Genomic DNA, 27114 nt, shown 5'->3' with positions numbered 1-27114 from the left:
TTTTGTAATAACCAAACCCCATCATACTGCAGGGTAAATGAATCACTTGACTTTGAGACTTCTAGGGCAAAATTTAGCTTAGCACTATGTCCTCTTGATTGTGTAGACCAGACTTTATTGCTAATAATAGGTCATATAGATGTTAGGTGTTTATAGTTTACTCCTATGGATTTAGAGTTTCACAAACTGGGGAAAGAAAATGCATACCGTAAGGTTTATTTAGAATGGGACAGTCTTTTAAACACAAATTAGAAGATACAGATGGTGGTTCTATAGGATGCTGTATGAAGATTATTAAAATTTAAGATGATGGTATATTCCAACAGCAAAAGGACTTCTTAGTTCTTAGCTTATATTTACAGTTTTGCTTTTCATGCCCCCCCAAAAATTCTAAAATTGAGATTTTGTTTATGTAATCTTTTTGCCAGAACTTGGCAGCTGTGATCATGGCTGGCTCAATTTAACTGACGATTTCTTCTAAAATTATCAAACATAGTTACTCAGGAATCTCAGCAAACGAAATGCTTCTTTTGGTGCTTTTTGTAGACAGCACTGCTTATCAGAAGTCCTTACTCTGCTATAGAACAACACACATTTCACAAAGGTGAGCACAGTGCTAATTCGGACATCCCCGAACCCCACGAAGTCAACCATGTGTTTGTACAAGCTGCCAAGTGGGTTAGTTCCTCTTTTCCTCGCCACCTTGTGCTATGACAACCTTTTGCTTTTATTTTTCTTGCTGCCGTGACTGCTCAGGGCAGCAAGAAAAATACTCATGTGCACTACTGGCACACGAGCGGCGGGGCGAGCTGTCCTGGCCGCCCAGCGCGGCGGGCTCTGAAGATCGCGGTCCGGCCGTGCGGGCTGCCCACCCCCGCCGAGGACGCGGCTCCGTGAGGCGGGACGGGCGGCGACGCCGCGCCCTGCCGGGCACTCGGGACGCGGCTCCCGGGGAGAGGGACTCAGCCCCCGCCGAGCCGGGCGGCGCCGGGGGCGATGTTCCCGCTGTGGAAGGCCGTTCTCTCGGAGAGTGTCCTGGGTAGGTGGCGGCGGTGCCGGGGCTGGGGGCGCGGGGCCGCGGCTGAGGGCAGGGCATCGCGGGGCTCACCTGCGTGCGGGCCTGTCGCCCATGAACAGCTCCCCTCTGGGACGAGTAAATAGTGCTCTCATCTGAGCGTTCTTCTTCGGGTTCTTTTTTTCCTCTGGTGCTGGATTGCTTTTTGTCTCTTGGATCAGACAGAATTTATCGCTGCTCCGGGCCAAGTGTTTGCGCAGGTGTTGCAGAGGCGGGGCTGTGCTGTCCTGCTCAAGGCAGGGCTCCGAGGGTGGTCGGCAGACCCAGCACCCGCAGTGTCCTCGGCTCGGTGCATCTCCTGCAAAGGCTGGAAACTCACAGCGCAGTGCTGCTGTGCCCGGAGAAGGTGTCTCCAGGGGAGAACAGCTCACCGATTTACTAGAATAATTCCTTTATCACCAGTCTGCCTTTGAGGAGCCCTCACACTGTGGATGGGCTGCTTATTTAGCCAGCCATCTGAACACTGATCCTTGCTGAGGTCGAGCACTTCACTGAGGTTCAAAGTATGAACCATTGAGTGGGGGAAGAGCTGTTTTATTTTAATAATTCTATTTCCTCACAGAATGCGTTTGTTTAACTTGAAATAACAAACATTTCTTCAAAGAAGGTGGCTGTTGTTGCTTGAACTGCTTTCAAATACATTTGATAGTCTATATATATGTGAAAGTATAAAATGGTACCTCTTAAGTAATCTCCAGGAAATCTTGTTGAAAATACGTGATGGGGTTTTCTTTTTCTGGTTTGTTCTTGTTTTAGGCTACATTTCTTGGTCTCTTTACCATGCACTGCCACCAATGATCTACTACTTCCCTCTTCAGACACTGGCACTCACAGGCATAGAAGTTTTTGCTGTTGCCTTCTTTTCCCCGATATTCTTGACAATTGGCCCCTTTTGGAGGCTGGCTAACAATGAGTATGTCCTAGCCTTTCTGAGACTGACTATGGTTGGTAAGTATGCATTTATGGATTCTGTTTTGGCATCAGTGCATAAGAACAAACATTCCAAATTGTCTTAAAATTCAGACTATTACAAAAAGAGACAGGAATAAGAAGTTCTCACTCTCCCCATACTCATGTTTTGTTTGTTGTTTTTTTTTTCTCAAGCTTTTAACTGTAGTCAGAGAAATATTTTTTGTAGCCATTGTATTGCATAAATACAGAAAAATACAATTTCACTTTTATTTCTAGGAGTTTTTAATTTAGTAAGAGTGGTGTCCAATAGGAAAGGTGTTTTCAGGATCACTCAAATATCAGCAGATATTTTGAATTGTGACAATGGGTAGGGATGAGGCATTACAGAGCAGCTTGGGGCCAATTGCTATGAGTGAAACATTCTTTTTGTTTCTGAGGCATTTTTTCTTAGGAATGTATTTTTAAAATTAAATCTATCTATCTACATGCCTGTAGAGGGGTTATAGGTTCACTCCAAATATGAAATAACTCTTATATGGTCAGTTGCACAGGACAAAAATTTGATCTTAAACTCAGGAAATAGATGCCTCATTTCCCATTCCACAGGCTCCTCCTTAAACCAAGATTTTCTGGAATTCCTATTTCAGTTTCAGCTAGCTGGTGCAAATCTTAGCTCTTGTTGATTCTTTGAAAGTTTTTTGGGGGAAGGTTTGTCAGCTACAGCCACGTTCAGAAGCAAGAGTTTGCCATGCCCAATGAACTCAGAGGAGACAAAGGTCTCCATCCAGTGTAGAGGTGAAAATGCTGCTGCTGAGTGATGTGTTTCACAAGCAGCAAATCCTAGCTCCTCATTTGTCAATATAAGATGATAAGCAGATAATAACTTTCCTCATAATTTTCCTCTTCTACTGTTTTACTGACAGAGTAAGACAACCTTATTTACTTTCCCTGCATAGTTTTTAAAAAAATAATTATTGTTCTTTATCTCTAGAAAAATACTAGAAATGAGCAGAATTTGTTAGTGTTGTTGATTTTCATGAAGAATAGTCTTACCATGTTATTTTCTTTTCCTGCTCTTCCCATTATATCCACCCTAGAACTTGTTTTGTAATAAGCTTCTCAGTGAACAGAATTTTCAGCTTCTTGCAGTAGTGCCTTGTGTGTTGCCTTCTGCAAGTTCTTCTAGTTTAGAAAGTAGGAGTGAGTATAAGCATTTAAAATTGCACCTTACCTTCCTTCAGATGTGACAGTGACACAAAATTTGCCATGTTTATTTAAGGTTGATCCTTCAGATCACCTTGCTGTGTTTATTAGTTCACTTTACCAAAAGAGACGGAAATCACTTAGAAATGTGTAATTTTTGTTCTGCTAAATAGAGAGCAGTGACCAGCCTATGATGGTCTTCTATGTGCTGCTGATTTTCCTGTTTCTCAGTTCTTCCTATGTTTTTCTTCCTTCATACTTCTACAATTTTATTCATTCTCTTTTTGATCTTTTTTTCTTCTCAAAAAGGCCATGGCCTTCCTCTGGGACTTGTTGAATTGTCAGGCAGAACATGCATGCTCCACCCCATTCTACTCAGTCTTCAGTTTCACAATCAAAAAATAAGAAAATTCTTCATGTTTAGCTAAGACCAGAATGTTTACGGAGATGATTTTTTTTTCTATTCTGTTTCTTTCTGCCTTTTCAGCAAGCTTTATTTTCCTTGCAACTTCTAATTTCTGTATCCTTTTGTGCTACTTGATTTTGTGTTCTATTTGGAAACAAACAAACAACAGCCAAGTATCCTGTGGTAGTTCTATTTGCATCTGTGCCTTCACATAACTTATGTTAAATTTGGGTGTTTGGATAGGTATATTTAAGCCTTGGGTGTACTTGCCCGGCGACTAAAGGTGTGTCTGCTCTAACTTGGCAAACCCATGCTACCTTTAATCAGGGTAGCACACATGATGAAATATTTGAAGAGGCAGGTTTATGGATTGCCAGCACAATTTAGTGACAGAAATCTGCGTGTACTGTACATGAAACCTCTGTTGAAGTTCATGCAAGTACACCTTCACTGCACATTGATCTTGTTTATCATCTTGGCTCTAAGCTTTGCATCTTTTACTCTGAGCAGAATGAGCAGCTAAACAGTTGGAGGATTCCTAGCACACGTTGCCAGAAACTGCAGCGCCATTTCTGACATTACTTGCTTAACTTCTCCTCAACTTTGACTCATACTCACTTAGCCAATGGCTGGTATCATTAGAGTGTTGCTGCTTCTCCTGCTGTTTGTCATTGGTCCTGGGCCAGTATTTACCATGCTGACTGAAATTACGAGAATGTATGTGGTCCATTGTCACTTGAATTGGAAACCTGTTAGCAGAGTTTAAAACTGCTGGTGATGTGGGGTCACTGTGCCCTGGGAAATGGCAAAGTGTGTGCACATGCTCTCTTTCAGTGGCTGGGAAAGTGGTAGCTCTCAGTAATAAACTGGCACAGGCTGGTACTGACCACTTCTGAGACCAGATACTGAGCCAGAGAAAGCCTTGTTCACCCCTACTGAGGCAGTAGATTTCTAATCCCTGTGCTATGTGTGGTGACTGCTCCTGTCTAATAAAGAACATGGCTTTTGCCACACTGTGCTTACTTTTGTAACTGCACTGCAGCAAAAGCCATATCCTTTTTAGAAAGGAACAGTCACAGTGCATAAAACTTTATGGCTTTTGAGTTATCTAAGTGAATGGTTGAAGAATATCTGTATGCTTAGATATCCATACATCCTCTCTATGGAATCAATCACCATAAGTACTTAAATAAAGGCAATCACTTAGACTACTGGATAATTGCTTCATATAAATTTTTTCCATGAAAATTATAACTGTATGAAATCATGTATACCCAGTTTGTATGCATACCTACATTTCTTTGGTTGGTTTAAAAATGTGTAGTGTCACGTGTTTTCAGATGAGTGGTGTAGCTGCCCAAATTACAGACAATGTTGGCCTAATGCACAGGGAATCCTTATTACCCGGTCTCTATTGATCATTAAAGTAACCTCTGTGTGTGTGTATTTGCTTGTAGGAAGCTTAGCATCATACCATGCACCAAATGCTTCAATTAGACTGCTCATCTTGGCTGCTGGTGTTTCTTCTTCATTGCTGGTTCAAACAGTAACATGGTGGTCAGGAAACAGTTTACAAAGGTATTTTCTTATACTGATGGAATTTAACTGATATTTCTTTATATTAAAAACTGTTTTCTTTTTTTGTTTAATCCCCCAAATATCTCACTATTTCAAAAACTGATTCTTACAGGTTCATCAGGATATGGGGCTTCATGCTAGGCAAGATAATGCTCCTTGTTCTTCGTATCTGGTACACATCCCTTAATCCAGTCTGGAGCTCACAAGTTGCCAATGCTGTCATACTGACAATTGGTTTCACAGCAGCAGTGGACCAAATCCATTCAGGTAAGTATATTACAGCAAAGATGGTGGTTATGAAAAGAGCCTAAAGTATACCTAGCTATGTGTCACTGGGTTTTGATTCTTTGATTTTTATCCCAAACACCATCTGGTTTTAGACCTGCTGCATGAGCATTGCGGGTTTTAGAAGTCGTGGGGTACTTCCATCTGCCCATAATATGGCAGCACTGGTGTCACAATTCATACAAGTGGTAGTAAGTTGGTGCCAGAACTGCCTCTTTTTCCTTGTTGCAGTGCCAACAATATGACAGTAACACAAACAAAGGCGTAAGATAGACCAATAAAATCAGAATGATTTTTTGTCTTTCCAGCATGAAACATTTGTGGTGTTTTTGTTATTTTGTTAATTCAGTTTGCACTTTGAGTTTCTCTGCCAGTGCATATCTTTTAACAGAGAAGGGGAGACACAGTTGGGGAACAGTTGATATGTGAAAATAAACAGAAAGAATTGGAGGAGTGGACAGGAAGTTGTCCCAGTTACATTTTGCCCAAGTTCTTGGAGTGTTTGCACAGAGTACACAGTAGTGGGGGCTGGCATAGGCTAAACAGTGGAGGTGGTATTGCCAAGGAAGACAGCAAGGTTGGGTTGGTTAGTTAAAGTAGCTCATGTTAAATCCTCAGAATATCCTTCCTTCTCAGTATAACCTTAATGAATTAATTGAAAGATAAAACCTTATCTATGTGTAAGTGGGTATAAATTAGCATCATGCATATTGTCTGTAAGCTTGCATTACACAATCTAAATTAAGCCTGAGCTTTCATCAGAATTTAGAAAGGGAATCTGCTGCAGGAGATTAGGAAGGAAATCTGTCTTGTTTGTGGGTGACAAAATGATATGTCTATGCAATTAGAGGTGCTGCTTTCTCCTTAGATAAGAGAGGTTCTAAAGCACACGGAAAAAAAGAGAAGGAAGGGAGTTTGTTTCTGGCTTATTTGGAAGTGTCAGGTTTTGTTCTTATCAGAGTTTAGAGTTTCAGAGAACAGAAGCCCCTGAACAAATTCTAATAAATTTTCTGCTGAATTTCAAAGGCAATTTAAGCATTTAAAATTTATTATGGAAAATAATCAGATGGGCAGGTTGGCATTTTTGAATGCTTATGGTGAGTACATTTTCTTGACAGACCTCGGGTTGTTAGGAAAGATTTTTTTTGTATTATCAATTTCTGATAACACAATCCTAATCAGATAAATTAGCTTTTGTGCATGTAATTTATTCTAGTAAATTTGTGATTTTGCCTATTTCTTTTTCTCAGTAACTCTTGCTAATAGGATTTGAGAGCTTGCTTAGCTGTATTGCTATTCTTATTCTAGGTGGAGACAAGAGGAAACAAGAATCAAACAAAACTGGTAATGTGATTAGAGAGACTGCTTCCCATCCTCATTGGTTTTTATCAGGGATTGCTTTTGGCAGCCTCATGTTCCTCACTCTGTGGATATTTGGGGAGGTTTCCTTAATTTCCAGATGGGCAGTAAGTGGACATCCACATACCGGTCCAGATCCTAATCCATATGGGTAGGTGCATTATTATTATTTTTATTATTACAAAATTGTAATGAAAAGCCAGTGCTGTAGTGGGTGACAAATTAAAACTCAACCTAATGATGGTATAAGACAGAAAAAAGTGGGCACAAGGTACTTCACACAGAGAACTCATTCTTCCTTTGAGATATCACTGAGCATTTTGTCCAGACCTGAAAATTTTCTGATACAGAATTATTTTTAATTCAGCACTAAAATCTTGGTTTGCCACATTTCAAAACAATTTTTAGATTAGGACTGAGGTTCAAGGACTTATGAATGCAGTGCATCTATAATATGCAGTAAATTAGTCTAGCAGTTGACTTCAGAGAGGAGATGATCAGAGACACATGCACAAAGTATAAATAAACTGTGTGCACTATTAAAATATATATTTCAGTAGAAGTTTTGATTAATAAGAATGTAGTCCTAATGCTGTGTGTGGTTCATTCAGGTTCCAAAATCTAGAAAGAAAACGAATTAGTTGTTCTGAGTAAGCTACATGTGATGGCAGTTGACAGAGTTCATATTTTGGAATTAGTATACAAAAGAGCTCCCCAAGACTGAGAGCAGTGTTAGACACTTTAGTATTCCTTATTTGACATGAATAAAATACTTCTGTTTGGGGTAGATTTTTCCCTTTTTTTTCCCTCTGAGTTGTTTTTGCCTTTTGTACCAAGATTTCAGTGCGCTGCTTTTGCTGCTGAACATGACTCACTTATACATTAAATTGCCATTATTTCCAACTGGATGTTTTTTACATCCCATAAAGGGAAGAAAATGTAGCTGGGTGTGAGCAAAATTTAGCTTTGTTTAAAGTAAAATAATTATAATATATTACCAAGAACCCTTGTCTGCATATCTAGAAGGTTTTTTTTTTTTAAATATCAGGTGTTTTTAAGATCATATTAGTGCATGTTTTCTTTTTCCTTATTGTTGTATCAGAGGTACAGTTCTGTTGGGCCTTGCTCATGGACTGATGCTTTCATTTTGGAGCTGGTCTTCTATCATCAGTTTTGCCTTGTTTCTTATAGGTAGGTGCAAATCCTGAGCAGAATTTTTGTCTGTTACCTTATTCCCTTTACTCAAGTCCTCTGACCTGACACCACATCTCAGAAAAGCGTGGCTAATCAAAGCCTCCTTTTCTCTTGCCACTGACTGTAGTACGCATATGTCACCAGTTGACTAAGGGTTACAGGCCAAATCTCCAGGCCATTGCAGAGCAGAGTTATTTCTTCAGAAGCCCTGTTAAGGTTCTGTTCCCTTGAGCAGCATCTCAGTTCTGACCACCTGCATTGTGTAACAGTTGGACTTGATGATCTTAGAGGTCTTTTCCAACCTTAATGATTCTATGATAAAGCCACATCTAGGGTTAGGGGTTGAGAGGACACAAGCCTCTCAATTCCACAGGAGGCAAAATAACTTGTAATTTAACAAGCAGTCTACCTGGAGACAAGCTTGCCTCCTGTGTCTTTACTTGCCAAGTTGTGCAGTCAGTAAAATAGTATGAATAGGCAGGTTTTAGTGTTAAGAAATGTGTATGCAGATTGTAATGTAAGCATGAACTTTTGATTTTTGATGCACACATATTGCTTATTTAAAATAGGCACAGAAAGGTTCTTTAGTTGATTCAAGCATTGTATTCTAAAATGCTCAGAACTTTGATGTATTAAAGTTAAATATTAGAAGTGTTTCTATACATTTGCTTTCATGGTGTGACAGTAAATGTTCATATCTACAATAATGTTTTAAAATGAAGTCATCCCGTTATAGAGAGGTTCTGTGGTTGCTAGTGTTCTGTTTAGAGTCAAATCCCCAAACCAAAGATAGCATGGTTAAGTCAAGGATCTTGCAGTCAGTAAAAGATTAATAGTTCCTTTCTTGCCCATCCTGTGGTTATCTACAGGGAAAGATCAGGAAATTATATGTTTTCCCTTCATATTAATCTATTTGATTCTTTCTGTATTACGGTAAAAGAGATTTATAACTGACAGACCTGTTACTCTCTTAAGAGCTGCATCACTCCTTTGTTGTGCTGAAGAACTCTGTAAGAAAAAACTGTTTGGTTTTGGCTCTTAATGACATTTCTCTGCCCTTTTTGCTATACTGTTTTCAGCTGAATAGGCAGTGTTTAAAAGAATGAGATATTGGGAAAAATAAAAGACTCTTTAAGTACTGTGAATACCCGTCCTTCTAGTGATGCAGTTTCTAAGCCTAGAAAGCACAATTATATTTCCCAGACTATTTTTTCTCTAGCCAAAATATGAAAATGAATGTGGTGGGTAATACACCTGACTGAGACTTACCCTATTCTTTTCTATCCCTTCACAGGTTTGGCATCATCAGCTGGTCTCCTTTATTTACACACCTGGAGTGCTGCTGTTGCAGGCAACATTCTTGGGATCTTTACTATGTGTGTGTGGCCTCAGCTAGCGGGACGCTTTGTTAGCTGTCCCCATCCTGGGAAAGCCATGAGCACAGCCATGTTTGCCTACGTTCTTGAATTGTTCTTCTGTGTATGGTGTACAGCTTATAAATTTGTACCTGGAGGAGTTTACATTAGAGAAAGCTCCCATCTTCTTCTAGGTACATTAGTGATAATGAACAAATACAAATATGCTTGCTTTAGCCTCAGACAGACATGTGAAATGTATCTAGTGTATAAAGAGTCTTTTCAAATGCTTGGTTACTGTTAAATTACTTACTGTGGTAAGAGTTGCAGTGCAAAAATTAATGAGACATGCAAAAAATGTTCTACTTGTTTCTTTACTGTTAGAAATAGTCTAAAATGTGGACAGGAAATGGAATTCAGTTAAAGGGAAAGGACAAAGTGGAAAAATGTCTGATAACTAAAGTAGGCAGTGGAGGAAGAAATCTGTTATCCAGTCACCTTAAAAATATGGCTGCAATCCAGGGTGTGAATGCACAAATATGCTGGTTACCTAAGGTAGCAGTGCCTCAGGTAACAGAGTAGCTACTGGGACTGTAATGTAATTCAGTGCATTATTTAGCCCTGCTCTGCAGAGCAAAGTGCAGCATCCTGCTGATCTAGCTAGTCTACATTGGAGACCTGAGCTTCTTTCCCCTGTGGCTCTACCTTATGTTTTGTGGACACACCAGCATGTTTCAGGGAGTTCAGATGAGCCTGTAGCATAAGAAACATGTGAAGAGGACAGGCAGAAAAGAAATTGTCAGGTATTTGCAAATCAGGAAAAACTGAGTTGAGCAAATATAAAGGCTTTAGCAAAATGATGACTTGATGAGGGTGGAGAGGTGAAAAGGAAACCAACCCTTCCTGGTTTTGTCTCCAGAAATATTTTTGCAATAGGTACTAACATGTTTCAATGGCATATTTCACTAACTATATTTAACAATGCCAAACATTGTCTTGGGCTCATTGTGTGGGACGTTTTTTAAAATGTGACGCATTAGTATATTTTATTTGGAAAGGATTAACAAATGCTGGGCTTAACTTGTTCCTCCAAAGGTTTCAGATTTCATAAATGTCTTTGCAACTACTTTGTGTCACTCCAGCTTCTTACTCTTCAGGTGTGTTTCTTATATTACAGTCACATGAGGGATTTAAGTTCATTATGTTTTAGGAGAATTTAATTCCATTATTGCATTACTTTCTTTGTTCTGAAAGCACTCTGAGAAGCCTTTAGAAACAGTTAGCCTCGGTAATTAAATTTAATTTTTTGAAGTTATATGAAGAAAGCATGAGATAGAGGAGTATCAAATGCTTTCTTGAGTAATGCTTTCACAAAAGAAATACTTTTATTCAAAATTCCTCTCTGTTACTTCCTTTGAAATGCACACTTGTGATTGATTTACCTGGAGTGATCACTGGGTAGTAACAGAGAGATGGCCCTAATTTTCTCTTTGGAAAAGAAAACTGTAAATGGAACACATCTCAGCTGATGGCACTGCATGAGTTTAACTTCCATCTGGGAATGCATTTTCTAGCTTTTTTATGCCATCCCATAGCTTATCAAAGATTATACCATGAGACTAGGTATTTGTTGCTGTGCTTTTACTCTTACAGCTTGGCTTTCTGGCAAACTGCTCATTTTCTTCTGGTTTCTTCCAGGTGCAAGTGCTATTTCTTGCTTTCTTCTCCTGTCCAATATCCTGCCTTTCTCTTGCTGCAGTTTGGGTAGGGAACTGCACCATGAAAAGTGACAATGAAAGTAAGATCATTAAATTCAAAACTTCTGTGCTGCTTCACTGTGATGTGATATAATGCTGAGGGGTCAGATTCCTGATCTCTATCAACTTTAATGGCTGTGAATCAATCACCCTTTGAGAAAGGTTTTGTGTGTTCCCCTTCGTTGTGCCAGACCCAGTGTCCTGGTTTCCAAACTTTCACTACAGCTAATGTAACAAGTAAGGAAAACAAAAAAATACTGAGTAATAGTTAGCTATTACTCTGAAGTAAAATATGGCTTCTATAATTAATTAACTATGCCACAAAGATATTAAGGGCATATGTCTTCTCCAGCAGAGCTCTTATCCACTTTATTATCCTCCCATGATTTTTTTTTGAAAGCAATTGGATTCTTTATCTCATTAGGGATTGAAAAGACCTTGTATTATTAGTCTGAGATACTTATTGAAAAGATACTATCCCCACCCATTGCATCAGTTAGTGCACTGAAGTTGCTTACTAGCTTTTAAAATGTGTCTCTAGGTGTGTTTAGTTTTCTGCTCCTAAAAAGCCAAACTATTTCTGTTGGCTCTGGAGTTCCAGAACACAAGTTGCTGCCATGTTAAATGTACTGCTGTAGTCTGCTTACACTGTTTTATAACAAAGTGTTGAGCAACTGCTTTTGTAGTTCCTATATGAAAAATGTGTTCATTTTATCTTGGTGACAGAGCAGTTCATTGTCAAAGATAATAGATATGTGCAATCATCAATGTGCTTTTTTCATCAAGCTGTTATTTTAAGATTCTATAATATGTAGGTGTAACTCAGTTGTTCTTGTCAGGTTAATTTTAGTAAACTTTGAAAACAGTGGGCTTAGCTGAGAGTTTTAGGCATCAATAGGGCCTGGAAGGATTTTAGCATAATTTATCTGCCATGTGTTGGCCTTTTTGACATAATACCCTGTAACTGCACTGCAAATCAGTCTTTACTTGAGAGTGCTGGCAATAAATCTCATAGTTCCTGCATTGCCTCATTAGGTATGGCATTTATCTGCATTTTGCTTTGAATCCTCTTTGTTGTTGGAACCATAAGGTTGTTATGTTGTAACACAACATCTGGAAGTTTATAAAACATGTTTATGAGCAATGTTTAATATGTTAAAGGTCCATGAAAAAACTAATTACTTATATTTTTACAGGTTTTATAATGTTATGTATTGGGGTAGACTTTCTAGCAGGACCCAAGAAAGACCTTAGCTCTGTCTTTGAAGTGAAAAGCAACCAAAAACCATTCTTCAAAAGGAGTAAAAACTACATTAAACTATGTAAGTATAATTTTAGTTCCTTTTCTCCATGACTCTAGGAATACTGTTTGAGGAAAAAAAGTAACACTGTGGAGTATTTTGTCAGTGTTCTAGAAATGTTTTTTTGGTGCTAGTTTTAGAGACAGACTGGTAGTTGGTATTTCCCTAGTTCCAGGTTAATGATGACATATACTACTGGAGGAGCTGACTCACTGTGGTTATGACTGATAGAGGCTATTCCTAATGGAATGTGTTAAACTGAGACAAGAAACTGGGCAAAACCCAAATATGAAAATGGATTCAGCATCGTTAGTGGTTTTGTTTTAGTGGTTGAGGAGCCTGTCTGGATCTTGGGCTTCACATGGTGTGTACTGAAGCTGTGAATGGTTTTCCAGCCATTCAGGGTGGCAATTTTGAGGCAGTTTGGTGTGACAGCACTGCCAGGGCTGTGTGAGCTGGCTGGCAGGGTGGTGGTACTGGCTGGCCCTGAGCTGCTGTACATGTGGCACTGTCCTGCATGAGGAGGCTGTCCTGCAGGGCCTGCTGTGGCCAGCCACACAGCACAATGCTTGGGGCTGGCTGTGTGCTCACACCAGACCTGTCCCTCAACTATGCCTAGGGATCCCAGATTTTCAGATTATATGTATGGGGTTTCCTTTTTTCCTTAGGTTTTGAGGAGAAATGAAAATCAAATGTCTGAGGTTTTATCACTTTTGGCTTTTGAAGCATACAAATGTTTTCAAACTATTTATCTACAATCATTTGAGTGCCTGATTTGTTTTCATTGTCAGCTTACTGTTTCTAAAGAAAAATGCCTGTCAGTAGCATGAAGTTCGGTAGAAGAGCAAAATGCCAGGCATGAGGGCATGGTAACCCTACAGAGATCAGGATGCTGAAGATTGCAATTCCTGCATCTTTTCTTCTGTGACTTTAGATCAAATCGCTTGCCATTTGTGTACATTTTGCTGCATTTGGAAAAAGAAGACAATAGTGCTTCACAGTTTTTCAGAGCTATTTCTGGAATCTTTATGGAGATCTTTACCCTGTATGCTCAGGAGCCAAAAGAATGTGGCCTGTGAGAGTTTGTGTGTCAGAGACAACACGAGCACCATTTCAAGTGGTTTGAATATTACCGCTAAGAAACATTTCACAAAAGTAAATTAATATTTCAAAATGCTACCTGTCACAAAGCACAGCCCTTGCTTAGTAACCTTTTAATCTTGCAACAGTGCCTCTTGTACTTCCTCATCATGCCCACACTTGTACTGTTTCTCAGCTTCCACTCTAAGCACCTTTGTGTCTTGCAGAGTATGAAATTGTTTGGCATGTGCTAATATAGGCAGCATGTCCTTCTTTCTGACATCTTCCATTATAAAATGTGTTTAAATTTTACACAAAACCATTCCAGAAAACTTGCATGAAAATAATTTCATATCTTCTTAAATATATGAAAGAATAAACTGGAGTTACTGAAACCATTGTAGATAGCATATGCCACTGTGTAAATGAAATAAATACAGAGGGCTTTGACCACCCAATTAAATCACGCTGAATGGTGAGAGCTCTTAAGTGCACACTGTGATTATTTGTAATGCTACAGGAGCAATTAGAAAGCTCTGAACATGCTTTCTATGAAGCTGCACTGTCTTTCCAAGAGTATGCCAAACAAATGACCACTCTGTAAATCTGGCAAGAGCCACATCTTTCTGACATCTAAGGGCTTGCAAAGTAAACTAAATTTTATTCCACACATTGTATTAATACAAGATAAAAATTGTGTACTACAAATGCATACTTGCACAGAGGGAGGAAAACACTGAAGGGCTTACATGATGCTCTTACTCATGCTCCATAATGAATTCTTCAGTAGTTGTAATTTTTACATAACTATCCCAAGGATTTTTGGTACATTTTATCTGCTCAGCATGTTGTGTTTTGGAGAGTGTGTTTCCACATATATACACATTCTGCATGCGTGCATAGATACTGCCTTGATCTGGTATTGTCACTTAAGTCGACACATTTCTCATTCTGTAAATAGCACACCTTAGAATAAGTGTTCTATTTAACAGCAATATAAACATTATTTTTTCTCAAATTAAAACCATTTTTCTCTGTTTTTCTATTTCAAGTATTGTGGCTGCTTGTTGGTGTTGGCTTGCTTGGATTGGGTTTACGTTATAAAACTTACCAGAAGAAGTTGGGCCAAGGGGTGAGTAGGGTGTTTGCGACAATGGTAACTTTCAAATATACAGTAAAATGTGTGTGTAAGAGCTTAGGTGTGTTAATTGTTGCTGAAGAAATCTTTGCAACCAAGTATTCAGAAAAACCAATGCATAAATGAAGATGCAAAAATTTAATTTATAAATTCATGTCAAATTGAAATGTCTGGGTCTTTGGAGATTTATAGTGATGCTATGAAGGAAAAAATATTTTGAAAATTTGAGAGATTCTTGTCTCATATATTCAATTTGAACTTTACTTTTATAAATTAATTTATTTGAATGGTATTCAAACTGGACAATGCTGTTAGCCTCCTAATCTCCTGAAGGGGGAGTTTGAACAGATAACTTCCTGAGGTTTCTTCAAGGTGAAGGAATTCTATGGTTCTATATTATATCGTAACTCTGAATTGAAGCTCTCTGAAAAGTTGGTTAACATAGGTTAGACTTAGACTAGGTATGGAAATTAGATAAAAAATTTGAAGATTCCAGTTTTCTGTCTTGCAAAAAAAGGTATTGCAAAGGTAGTAAATAACAAGATGGTTAACAGTCATGGAGTTCAGTGGTAGATTCACAAATGCACACAGATTTATACAGTTGGCCTTCTTTTTTCTATTAATTCAGGTTTTGCCTTATTGTGTGGCAAAATGTGGTCAGTTCCTCTTAGTAAGATGAAAAAATGCATTGTCTCTTTCCTCTTCATTTGTACAAATTCATTTGAAGTATGATGACTTTTATTACCTATTTAATAGCAGATTTAGTCTTTTGTAATTCTGACAGCTTTATTACGAAAATATATTGGGTAAAACTTCTCTTCTTGTATGTCTTTTATGGCACCATGTGTCTGATGTTGTTTACTGCAAAGCTATAGAATGTAAAAATTCAAACTTTATTTTACTTTTTCCCATTTATTTTTTGAGGTTCCAAAAAGAGATTTCTCTGCTATGATCTGGCCTTTTAGATTTGGATATGACAATGAAGGATGGTCTAATTTGGAAGGATCAGCTAATTTGCTTAATCAGACAGGTAACTTGTTTTTTCCGTGCTTCATTTATATTTGGGAGGATTCCAAACTGAAGAGACAGGTGAAAACACCTTGGTAACTGAGGCCATTTTCACATTAACACAAGAACTTGTGTTTAGTGGTTTTCTCCTCAATTTCTGAACTGTTCCAATATAATCACTTCAGTCAAAAACCCATTTGCAGAGGTGATAATTTGTTTAATATTTTTAAAGAGGTTTCTGATTAGAGGAAACATTATATTTCTTATTTGGATTATTTTTCTTCTCATATTGCTGCTGAGTTACTTGTCTATAGAGAAATTCTTTGCATAAATGAAATAATATCCTTTTAGATAAAATACAATGGTATTTACAAAGGTAAATATACTTTTAGATAAAATACAATGTTTTATAACTCCTATGTGGTTTTTTTAAATGTGAACCATTATAGAATTCCTAAAGGATGTGAAATTCAAATGCCCTTAACAATGAATACAGAGAAGAAACAGACAAGTCTGTTTCCATCACTGAACCAGTGCAATGTATACAAGAAAAGTAGTGATTGTAGCTTGGTTGTCAGGATTTCACTGTAAAGAAGAGCATCTAAAGTGTTGCTCATGGGCAGGATTTTGGTTGGAAAATTAGCTATAGGAAATTAAGGATTTAGAGTGCTGTTGCAGAGAGCATTGAAAGGAATTGGCCAGGACTGCTTGTAGGTGTTACTCTTTTCCTGCAGTGCCCATGAGATAGGGTAGACAGGGGACTGACAGTTTAACATCTAAAGCAGTTCAGAGAATTAGGAAATGCCCATGCTGCCATTCCAGCATTTGTTGCTCTCTGGTCCACCACAGTATTTTCCTGAGCAGCTCAGGCTTTACAGACCCAAGCAATGACAAGGTGCTCCTGTGCAAGTCTTGATTTTGTGGCAGAGATACACAGGAGTTAGTGAAGAATGAAGAGACTGATTTTAACCTTGTTCACTCCATTGTCCCATGACCAAAGGTTCAGACACCTGGGCTATGTTGGCTATCTGGTGATATGAGAAAAGAGCCAGGACATTTAATGAATTTAAATTTGGGGCATTCTTCTACATAACTGATTCTATAGTTCATGTCTGGGTGGTTATTTAATCTTTGCATATTTATTTTTGAATTTTGATTAATGCATTCATTTCTGGTACCTATAGTTTAAATTAATGATTATTAGAAAAAGTGCTTACTTTGTTATGTCCATTGGCATTTCTTTAGGCTAATAAAATACCACTTCTAAAAAAGACAATTGGTAAGTCAAAAAGGCATCAAATTCCAAAATATAAATGATAAATCATAATTTCTAATAGGTGGAAATAGGTGGAAAAAATTTCGAATAGGTAGTATTCTAAAGTTTTATCTTACATGCATATTGTTATATAAAATACTACATTAACATTGCCAGTAAATGCATTCAGAGTTTGTCTAGAAATTCCTATAAGAAGAGTTTCTGATTTTGAGAGCCATAGAGAAAAGAGTGGCTATCTGCTTTAGGGTAGGAGTTGTCTTCAAAGGTGTGGTGGTGTGCATTCCTTGGGCTCACCTCTCTGTTGGAGTAGTGAAGATGCAATATATAATGGCTTTTGTGACTGGAATTTCTGTCTGCCCTGGAGGGATCCAACATCAACCCTTCTTAATGGTTTCAGTTACTGTTTCTGTGATCAGCATGTACGCTAATGATGTAGAAGGAAAATCCTGGGAATCTATTTAAGAACTCTGCATTCTCATTTTCCCTCCTGACAATGCTTTACACACTCCTGCATGTGATATTTCAAAAGCAAAAAATCTTCTGTGGTGCTGGATGGTCATAATTCCTTATGGAAGGACTGTGGATGAAATGGTGACTTGATTTGCCTTCCTGTATAGGGGAACACTCTAAGAGAGGCATAATTGCAGCAAGAAGGGAGCCCTTGGAGCATTTCTTACTGCTGCAGCTATACTGACCTGCTTTTCAAGCTGAATAGTTCAGCCCTCCTGTGGACAGCTTGCAGACTCCTACCTTCCTTCAGGCATGGGCAGGTGTTTCCTAGATGCCAGCTCCTGAAGGAACTGCAAGTTCTCCTGTATCCTGCAGTTAAAATATAGGGGAACCCATCATCTTCCCCTGGCAAAACCACACCTCTTCATGTAAACAGGGAGGGACCAGAGTGCTTTGAGAAAGTGAGGTGGCTGCAGGTGGTCAGCAATTCACTGGAGCTGCAAACCCTTCTGTTACCGTGCCTTGAGGCTGATGCAAGGTTGCTCTGGGCTGAATAATAATTTTGGCAACAGCATCCAGCTGTGTCTTGCACAGGAGGAAGCACAATAGGATTTGGTAGATGAAGGGAAGTGCAGGTGTGCTCTGTAGTGTTTGTTCATGAAATTGAAAGCAGTAGATTTGCTACTGGGCTGTTCATTTGTGTGTACACAGTATCTCTAATGCTTTAGAAATGGCATGAGGTCTGCTCAGGCCAGCTGTATTCTGCAGTCTGGTATCTCTGGTTATGCACCAGGGATGAACCATGGCCAGCAGACACTAAGTGCATCTTCATCAGAGTTTGTGTGACCTGGAGTAGCCAAAAGTTTGGGCATGACTTTGTTGCCAGCATTGATTTGCTTTGACTGACCCCTGAAGGGCTTGTGTCCATCCCTCTGAAACCAAAATAATGACATTATGTACTTATTTATAAGTCCCATTTATAGGTAACAGTTATAAATGTGAAATTATTTTCTTTTTTTCCCTTCCATCCTAGAAGCAGATTTTATCACTATTATAGAGAGTGATGCCTCTAAACCATTCATTGGAAACCATGATCCAACCATGTGGCTAGGAGAAAGACTGGGATTTTATACAGATTTTGGTCCAAGCACAAGAGATCACACCTGGGGGTGAGTCACCTTCACATGCACAGTGACAGTAAATAGATGTAAATATATTGCCCAATACAAACTGCACTAATACAGAAGCAAGGAATAGTTGGAATAGTGCTCACTATAATCACTTGTTGAAACTTGTCCTTTAGCAATAGGCTTTGATTCATTAGCAGTACCATGCCATGTGGATGGAGTGTTCTCATTGCTAAACATGATCAGATTTTGGTGCCTGCCCCCATAAGCTGCTTTGGTTTTGGTGATGCAGAGAATGGCATCCTACTGTACATCTGTACTAATGTACAGATTTGGAAGTTTAGCATTCCAAGTGCTGCATCTGATGCCCTTTTCACATTATTTTGTTTTGGGCTATGAGAATTTTATGTTGCAGACTTAAAAATGTGACAGCAGTTGGAAAATGTAGCACACCAGGAGGTATGAGAAATTTTGATTTCATATAGGAGGTATGAGAAATTTTGAATTCATATCTAGCTTGGGCTGTATAATGGGAAATGGGAATAGAAAGGTGCATGTCTGTTTGACAGATATTTTGTGTCTAATTTTACCTTAATGCTTGACCAACTACCTGTTGGATATCTTTAAACATCTTTGTCCTCTAGAAAAATACTGGCATACAATGTGTCTTTTTATTTTCAGGGGGATATACACAACTCTATGACAGATAGAACTTCCTACTGATGTTGCTATGGCTATTTAATTTTTGCCATATGTGAGGGGCATTTTGTAACTTCTTCCAGACCCTGTCTATTTGAGAGAGAATGGGGGAAAGAAGTATTTTCTGAGATTTTATTAATGAAATACATTGAAAAACCTGGTGCAAAATGTCCAAACAGAAACTGAAAAAAGAGAAATCTCTCATTTTAAAGATATATTTCTACCTACTTCTACTTTTAATAAAATACCTTTTAATTTCTGGTAGTATAAAATTCTATTTTTTTCTGAAATACAGATTATGAAAAGCTCAGTGAAAGAATTAATATTTATGGAGATATATTTCTTAGTGTGGGAATTAACTTGATAATATATTTTTAGACATGCAGTTAAGCAGTATTTTAGAAGGAAACTTTCTATATTCAGAAAAATCCACTAGACATGGTTTGTATTCCGGTATTACAGTTTTCTATTTCAGTGACTGTTCGACTTCTGCTCACATTTATCTGCTTACACACCTTTGATGCTTGTGAATCACAAAATGTAACTTTTTGCCTCTCCTCATGTAGGATTATGGCACTGTCCAGATATCCAATTGTAAAATCGACCCATCACCTCCTTCCATCTCCAGAGGGAGAGATTGCACCTGCCATCTCCCTGACTGTCAACTTCACAGGGAAGCTGGTTGATTTTGTTGTTGCTCACTTCGGAAATGAAGAGTGTGTATTTCACTTATTTTACATAGAGTGTACAAAGTCATGTAATGTAATTTGTGAACTTCCAGGATTTATTTTGTACTCTTTAAAATCTGCTGCTGTAATACTGGTTCTAGCAGGGCACATTTGAAGAAATACTATGACAGTTTAAAATTGGTTAAATTACTGGTTTAAAATTTTTGAAGCATTTGCAAAACTCAGCTGAACTACTATCTGAATTACTAGGGATTTAAAGATACAGTTCTGCAAAGTCACAACAAATTATAGGGCTACAGATGCACCTCAGTGCAAGACAGCATCCTTCTGACTTTTTGCATGTGGAATAGATGTATTACATTCCACAATGAGTGCAGAGAGGTACAGTTAGAGATAGATACCATTAATAGAAAACTGTTGTTTTTTTTTTTAAGTAACACATCTGAAACCTCCAAGAAAGGACAGGGTTGAAATAGCAGCAAAAATATCCATCAGTGTCTTTCTGAGAGTATGGAAATGGAAATAGGAAGTCTGATCTCTGAATTCAGAAAAGCAATATTATACCAATAAATCAAATAAGTGATGGAAAAGAATAAGGTATATATTTCAGTTCTTGAAAACAATGTTTTGATTACCTGTGTGTAATGGATATTAATAAGAGACAGTTTTGTGAATACTCCATGTCGCTGTTATTTCTGTTATATTTGATGGGATATCTAGTATGTTTGTGGCTATGTAGTAAAATCTGGAATTTAAAAAAAAATTCTTACAATTAATGGAGCAGCAAATTTATGGATAGGGTGCAGAATATTATGACACAAAGAAGCTGCTCAGAAAGCCAAAGGAATTGTCTGTATCCCATTTCCTTCCCCTGAGTAGAAACTGCACCAAACCTGCAAATTGTTTATAGATTTCCCATTTATTAAACAAATATAATTGTCAGAAATCACTCCCAATTTTTAACTCTAGAACAGAATTTAATTCTGTGCCTCACACAGATGATTAGACTTGCCTGACTGAGAAACTGTTTGTCAAAGTAGAAGAAAATAACATTGTATTATACCCTTGCAAAGAAATGAGATAGAGATGAAAGAGAAAATTTGAGGAGACACATGGGAAATGAGTGCAAATTAGATTGTGTTTTAGAGGGGAATGAATTTGTAGCTAAATACTGCACATAACTGCTCATTTTTAATATTTTTTATTCTGCTGCTTACATTGATATAGACTATAGAATACTAGATGACTAAGGTAAGGTTGTTTTTAAATAGGATTTTGAAAATGTGGGAGTATAACTATGCTTGTGCCTTTAAAAGATCCATCTTCTGGAGAGCTGCATTCTGGAAAAAGCAGATAGCTGAGCAGGCAACTTCATATATACCTAGGTCAGACTTCTACTTAAGTGTTTGGGGGTTTTTTTGTGTCCTGCCTGTGTGCTCTTTCTCCCTAGTGCACTTGCTTCAGTCAGAAGTACCACTATTTAGAAAGCATAGCTGCACTTAAATTGTTGTCTTCTTCAGGGTTTACAGGTTCCAAAATCAGCTCTCTCTGTCAAGGATTTTACTGTTAGCCCAGACTATCAAAATCTACAAGACAACATGATTTACACAACCATTTAAAGTCATTAATATGAAGAATCATAGAAAGAGAACTGCTTTTTCATTATTTTATGACAAATCCAAGGACAGAGAATGAGATCCAATGAAGTATTTTACAGGCTCCACTTACTTCACTAGCACTTTCGGTCATGTTGGAACTCTTGTGTAAATCTTGTTAAAGAGATGTGAAATACCTGCCAAATGTAATTAAGTAGTGCTAATGGGATGATGTAACTCTAGTTACATTTCATAAATTATGGGACCCAGACTTTAAGACTTTATTTACCATGATCTATCCATAATAAAATTTTTTTACCATGGATGTTCTTTGTTACGCACCACATTGTGCTGGCACAGTTAAATTTTAAGTGCAAGCAGAGACAAAGATTAAATTAACCAAAACACTAACATTCACATTTCCTAATGATGGTATCAGTATTAAAAACAAAACAGTCATAGAAAATGTCGTTCATGTAATGGATAGAAAGAGAATGTGAATTAGATCTACCATGACCATGTGGCTTTTATCAAATGTAGTGATAATTTTCATCAATGAGCTTTCTGTGAACTTTCACGCTCTCTAATATTGAGAAAGAAAAATAGTACCAGATTGACTTGTGGTTTACTATGTCATAGCACAAAGATTGTGAGCTAAAATGTATATGTCTTAAAGTCTTTTCCATTTCTTTCAGAAAGAAATGGAAAAGAAACTTTTCTTTCATTCCATTTCTTTCAGAGAGGACTTGGACAGAAAACTCCAAGCAATAGCTGTTTCAAACCTGTTGAAGACTAGCTCTAAGCAAGTTGTGTTTCTAGGATATATCACTTCAGCACCTGGATCCAGAGACTATACTGAATTAATAAAGAATGGAAATGTGCAGGTAATATAAAAATACTGCATCTTTAGAGAATATATATATATTGGAAACACTCAGGTTAATATTTCAAATTGGTAATTTAAATATAGACAGAGAAGAAAACACATGCCCATTTTCAAATATAATCTTTAGCTACCTCATGATATCTTGTAGAGAAAGTGGAGTTACACAGTGAAAGAACAAGAGGCAATGGACAGCAGCTGCCCCAAGAGAAATGTCACTTAGAAGAAATAAAAAGTCACAGGGTTGTCAAGGATTAGAACAGGGAGCTGGTGAAGTTGTGAAACCTTCATCCTTGGGGATGTTCAGAATTTAGCTGCATAAGGCTCTAAGCAACCTGCCTGAAGTTATTTTGACCAAGGTTATGAGTAGGAGACCTCCAGATAGCCTCTAATTCTGTGATTCTTTTGTATTAAAAATGAACTCTGCATTAAGAGATACCAAGAAAGTTGTCTGATTTGTCCATGTCTAACAGTGAGCTTTTTTCTTTCTACCTTAGTACAATGTTTTAGGCAAAATACTTTCTGCAGTGAGTTTACACTTTGGTCCTGTTACTGCTTTAAAGCCTACCCAGATGAACACTTACCTTATTTGTTTGACTTTTTTTCTCTTTCACTACCCCTCTAGGACATTGACAGTACAGACCGGGACAGATGGTGTAGCTATATTATGTATCGTGGAGTAATAAGGTATGTTAAAGGGAATCACCTATTTGTAGGCTTAAATATCTTTATGGTTATCAGTTTTATAATCTTATGTAAGTGATTGTGGAAGAGTCTTACATCCCTAAACAATTATTATGGGCTGTTGGATCTATCATAAAATTACATGAAACATTCATCTTAGGGTCACAAGAGCTGGTGAACATAATTCACCAGTTCACAAGAACTCTGAATATAATTCACAAAGACACTATTACAGGTTTCATCATTCTGTGTCAGAATTACATTCAGATCTACTCTTCTTTGGTAGCATAAAACTACATTTTTCCAAAGCTCTAGCTTTGCATCTTCAGTCTAAAATGTGAAGGCTAAGCCCTAATTTGTATGTGACACAGAAGATACAAATTTTGAACTATGCTTTAGGGTTTGTTGAAGCCAAATGCTGATCTAATCCAGGCAATCTTTATGCTGGATTTAGTGGAAACGTGAACTGTGTAAACCCATATTGAGGCACTAGACTTATGCATTCCATATCTTTTAATCCCAAATTGCTTGTAAATCATTCTCTTGGTGATCTTCGTACTGAAATGGACTTCATCTTCTTTTGAATAAACTATGCAAATTCTGCAGTGTTCACAAGTAGTAAACTTGATAGCTGTCTTAACAGTATTGAGTAAAAAAGAAAAAAAGGCAACTAAAAAAACTCAATTAAAACTCTATTTGCAACTTGAATTTTTCTCATTATTCATTCAATTGATGCTTGAGTTTCTTTCTTGAATATTGAAATCTTTTCAGTGAAAATTTACTCACATTCTAAAGCTGTAATTTTTAAAAAGGGTTTTTAGACATAGACATTATTTTTACTGTCAACCACATTTTTTCAGTTTTTATGCTTGTGACATGGTATTATGATCCTGTTTATGGAGCACTTTCAGTTTTTTGAGGGTGAGATTCACAGAAATGGAAAATTGTGTTGATAAGTTAAAGCATAACTCTTGGAAAAAAAAGATACGCTCATTAAGAATGGGGTAAAATTGTCTTGGGTTATTTCTTCAAACTACTCTTCTCATATTTGACAGGCTGGGTTATGCCCGCATATCTCATGCTGGTTTAAGTGATTCAGAAGTCCAGATGGCCAAATTTAGAATCCCAGATCACGTGGATAGATATGTTGACAATGACAGAATTGTCACTGATCCCAGCCAAGTTCCTGAGGACATCCATTTCAATCCCAGGTCAGTGTGTCTCATAGGAAATGAAGGGGATGATGTACCTGGCATCTGGTAAAAAAGAGAAGTCTAGGAACAAAATTATTTCTAAAGTGAGAGACACTGATCAGTACCCAACTGAGCAGAAGGGTAGAAGTCAAGAACTTCTGATTTGTAATTCCATTTTTTCGGCTGTTTTGGCATATGCCCTGGGAAAATCAGTCTGTTGTGTCACTGCATAAATTGCAAATAATGCTCATTTCACCCAGGCAATTTCTGAGATTGTTTGATAAGGATATTTGCCAAGTGGTGTGGTGACTCATTTGATAATGATGAAAAGTCTCCAATGTTTCTCAGCACTCTGGAGATTGGGCTCTTAATATACTGTTACTTAGAATAGCAAATACAATATATACATTAAATACTTTTTGCATAAGCATTTTAAAACATACCATATAATTGGAGCAGAAATTAAAAAGAATGCCTGAGACAGTATGTTGCATGTGTCAAGAAGGAAAAAAAAAGGACTAGGTTTAATGTAAAAGAGTCATTTATTTCTAAATTGCCATAATTTTCCCACTGGTATTGCATAAGGAAGAGATACATAGAGGAAGATATTTATTCTAGTGTTAAGTATTTATAGTGAAAGAGTCATGAAGTTAGTTACAGATGTTGCCACAAAGAGAATAATTCCCAGTAATGCCACATTTACTACTCCTAACATGCATAATGCAGAATATATTACTTTCTCATATACATCTGACAGTGGAGTGTAGTCACTTTTTATGTACCACTCAACCACTGCTTCCTGTCTAAGCAGGGGTTTGCCCAGACTTTTCCACATGATGGAACTTGCCTACAGTTAGCGTTCATGTTCAGATTTTTCTCAGTTGACTTCAGCAAAGAATCTTGTCCTAATTTCTTTTGTCTGCCTATAATCAGAAAATGTTTACCCTATTGGAATGTATTTAACTTTTTCTGATTAACTCTACTTCTTTAGCAACACAATGGCATTGCTCTTAAATATTATTTAGCACTGATATTTTGAATAAGTAGTCCATTTTGCCTTTGCAAGTCTGTCTACCATAATAGTCAGTTGTCAAAACTTTCATATTTAAATTTGGTCTGAAAAATTAAAATTTTTATCATAATTTGCAAAAGCAAGATGTACAGTATTTATAACAGGGTTGACTGTTTTGATACTATGGGTGTTTAAATTGTATCTCCACTAAAATCAGGACTAAAAACTTAGGACTAAAAATTTAAGTAGATAAATGCAACACTCAGCTTTTTCATCTGGAGTTCCAGTTATAGACTGCCTATAGCATGAGCAGAATCAATGTAATTAATTGTCTCCAGTATACTCAAAGACCTTTAGCAGGAGAGGGTTCATAGAACCTGATGTACATTTAATAGAGCTGGGCCCTGTTTCTGAAATAAATTGCCTAGAACATTCAGAAGTAGAGTAAGGATTGTATGATTTAATTGCATGGTTTAAATAATGTTGTAATAGTGTTGCTCTGTTGAATATTTTTTTTAGGTTTGGATCTTATAAAGATGGACATAATTATGTGCCTATTCATCACTTTCATATGAGCACACCTAAATATTTTAAACGGACAAATTAAAGCAAGAAAATAAGATTATTATTCAGACCAACAAGAAAGGTTTGTTGCTTGAAACTGAATTGACAGCCAAAAAGACTACACTGTTTAAGGCTGAGCAACTCCCATGCTGCACAACACCGTAATATGTAATAGTTGGGGACTTTCTTCTTGAATGACCTGCCATCACTGTGAGGGGGGGAAGATGTATGCATTTTGATATACTGGTTGGCCAGATACCTGCTTTGTATGCCACAAAGCAAGGGTGGGAACTTGCTTTGGCAACAACTTCTTCAGCTTTTGTGAAGGTATCATGTATCATGACGTTTCAGAGTGCTATTGCTGCTACTGCAATAAAAAGATTGACCTAGGGCTTTTCAAAATAGGAATGGAACTAGTGTATTTTTTAATTGGGAATTATGCGGTAAGTATATGTTTGAGGTGTGCACCTTTTTGACTCAAACAGCATTTACATCTGCTGCTATTCTACATTTTATTCTTAAATGAGTTTTACAACAATTTGCAGATAATTGATGTCCATAGTGCTGGAGAAAAAGAGGTGACTTTTATAGACTTCATTTTATTAACTGGACATGAGACACTTCACTGCTTTTACAAAGGGAAGAGCAGAGTACCCCTGAATAATGATGGTTATGAGACACCTGCATGAACACACTGATGAAGAATTAAGAACAATCATGCTCAACATAACAAGGTTTCTGAGAAGGGAGAAAAGTTGGTGGTAACTTTTATTTAAAATGAACTGTAATAAAGGGGGGGAAAAAGCTTTGTTTCTTTGCTAGCACTACACTTCTGTAGGACTTGAATAGAGGTGTTGCTTTTTTGACCTAGGCAGTGAATTCCCTGTTATGCCATGTACATGTGACACAATGTAAAATGTTGTGTCTTCTCAAGGTCTCTTGGCAATGTCTTTTATATTTAGCTCCTGATCCTTCAGTAAACGTGCAGAGCTTCCCTTTAACAATGAGGACATCTTCATTGCTGTCCAAAGGATGTTTCCTGCTTGTAAGAAGCATGTTAGATAATTTAAGTGACACATTCAGTTTGGAAACCACATTTGTGATGTTGGGATTTAATACTGCATGTCTTTCCAGTCATATCTAAGCATACCATAACTAAGAGGAATAGGATATGTTGCAGGAAAGAGGATGGATTTTTTTTCTCTCTCTCTAATTCTTTACCATATACTTTTAAGAAGAGCTTGAGCATACTCGGTTTGATTGTTTCTCTATATAAGCAAATACAGGATGG

The 27114-nt window shown here is 37.5% G+C and overlaps 1 protein-coding gene across 1 annotated transcript; it reads left to right on the top strand.

Moving 5' to 3' along the window:
- Positions 1–817: 817 nt before the first annotated feature.
- CWH43 (cell wall biogenesis 43 C-terminal homolog) lies at positions 818–26231 on the top strand. Its single transcript, XM_054633573.2, has 16 exons — positions 818–1039; positions 1832–2023; positions 5054–5174; positions 5287–5441; positions 6768–6969; positions 7921–8009; positions 9307–9561; positions 12321–12446; positions 14558–14637; positions 15568–15673; positions 18411–18546; positions 19770–19919; positions 22227–22371; positions 22996–23057; positions 24110–24265; positions 25779–26231. The coding sequence occupies exons 1-16, from the start codon at positions 997–999 to the stop codon at positions 25864–25866; spliced, it is 2106 nt and encodes a 701-aa protein (XP_054489548.1). The 5' UTR covers positions 818–996; the 3' UTR covers positions 25867–26231.
- Positions 26232–27114: the final 883 nt, after the last annotated feature.

The sequence above is a fragment of the Agelaius phoeniceus genome, chromosome 4, assembly GCF_051311805.1.
Source record: "Agelaius phoeniceus isolate bAgePho1 chromosome 4, bAgePho1.hap1, whole genome shotgun sequence".
In the NCBI taxonomy this organism is placed as follows: Eukaryota; Metazoa; Chordata; class Aves; order Passeriformes; family Icteridae; genus Agelaius; species Agelaius phoeniceus.
Note: the sequence above shows the minus strand (reverse complement) of the source record. Positions and strands in the feature narration are given on the sequence as shown.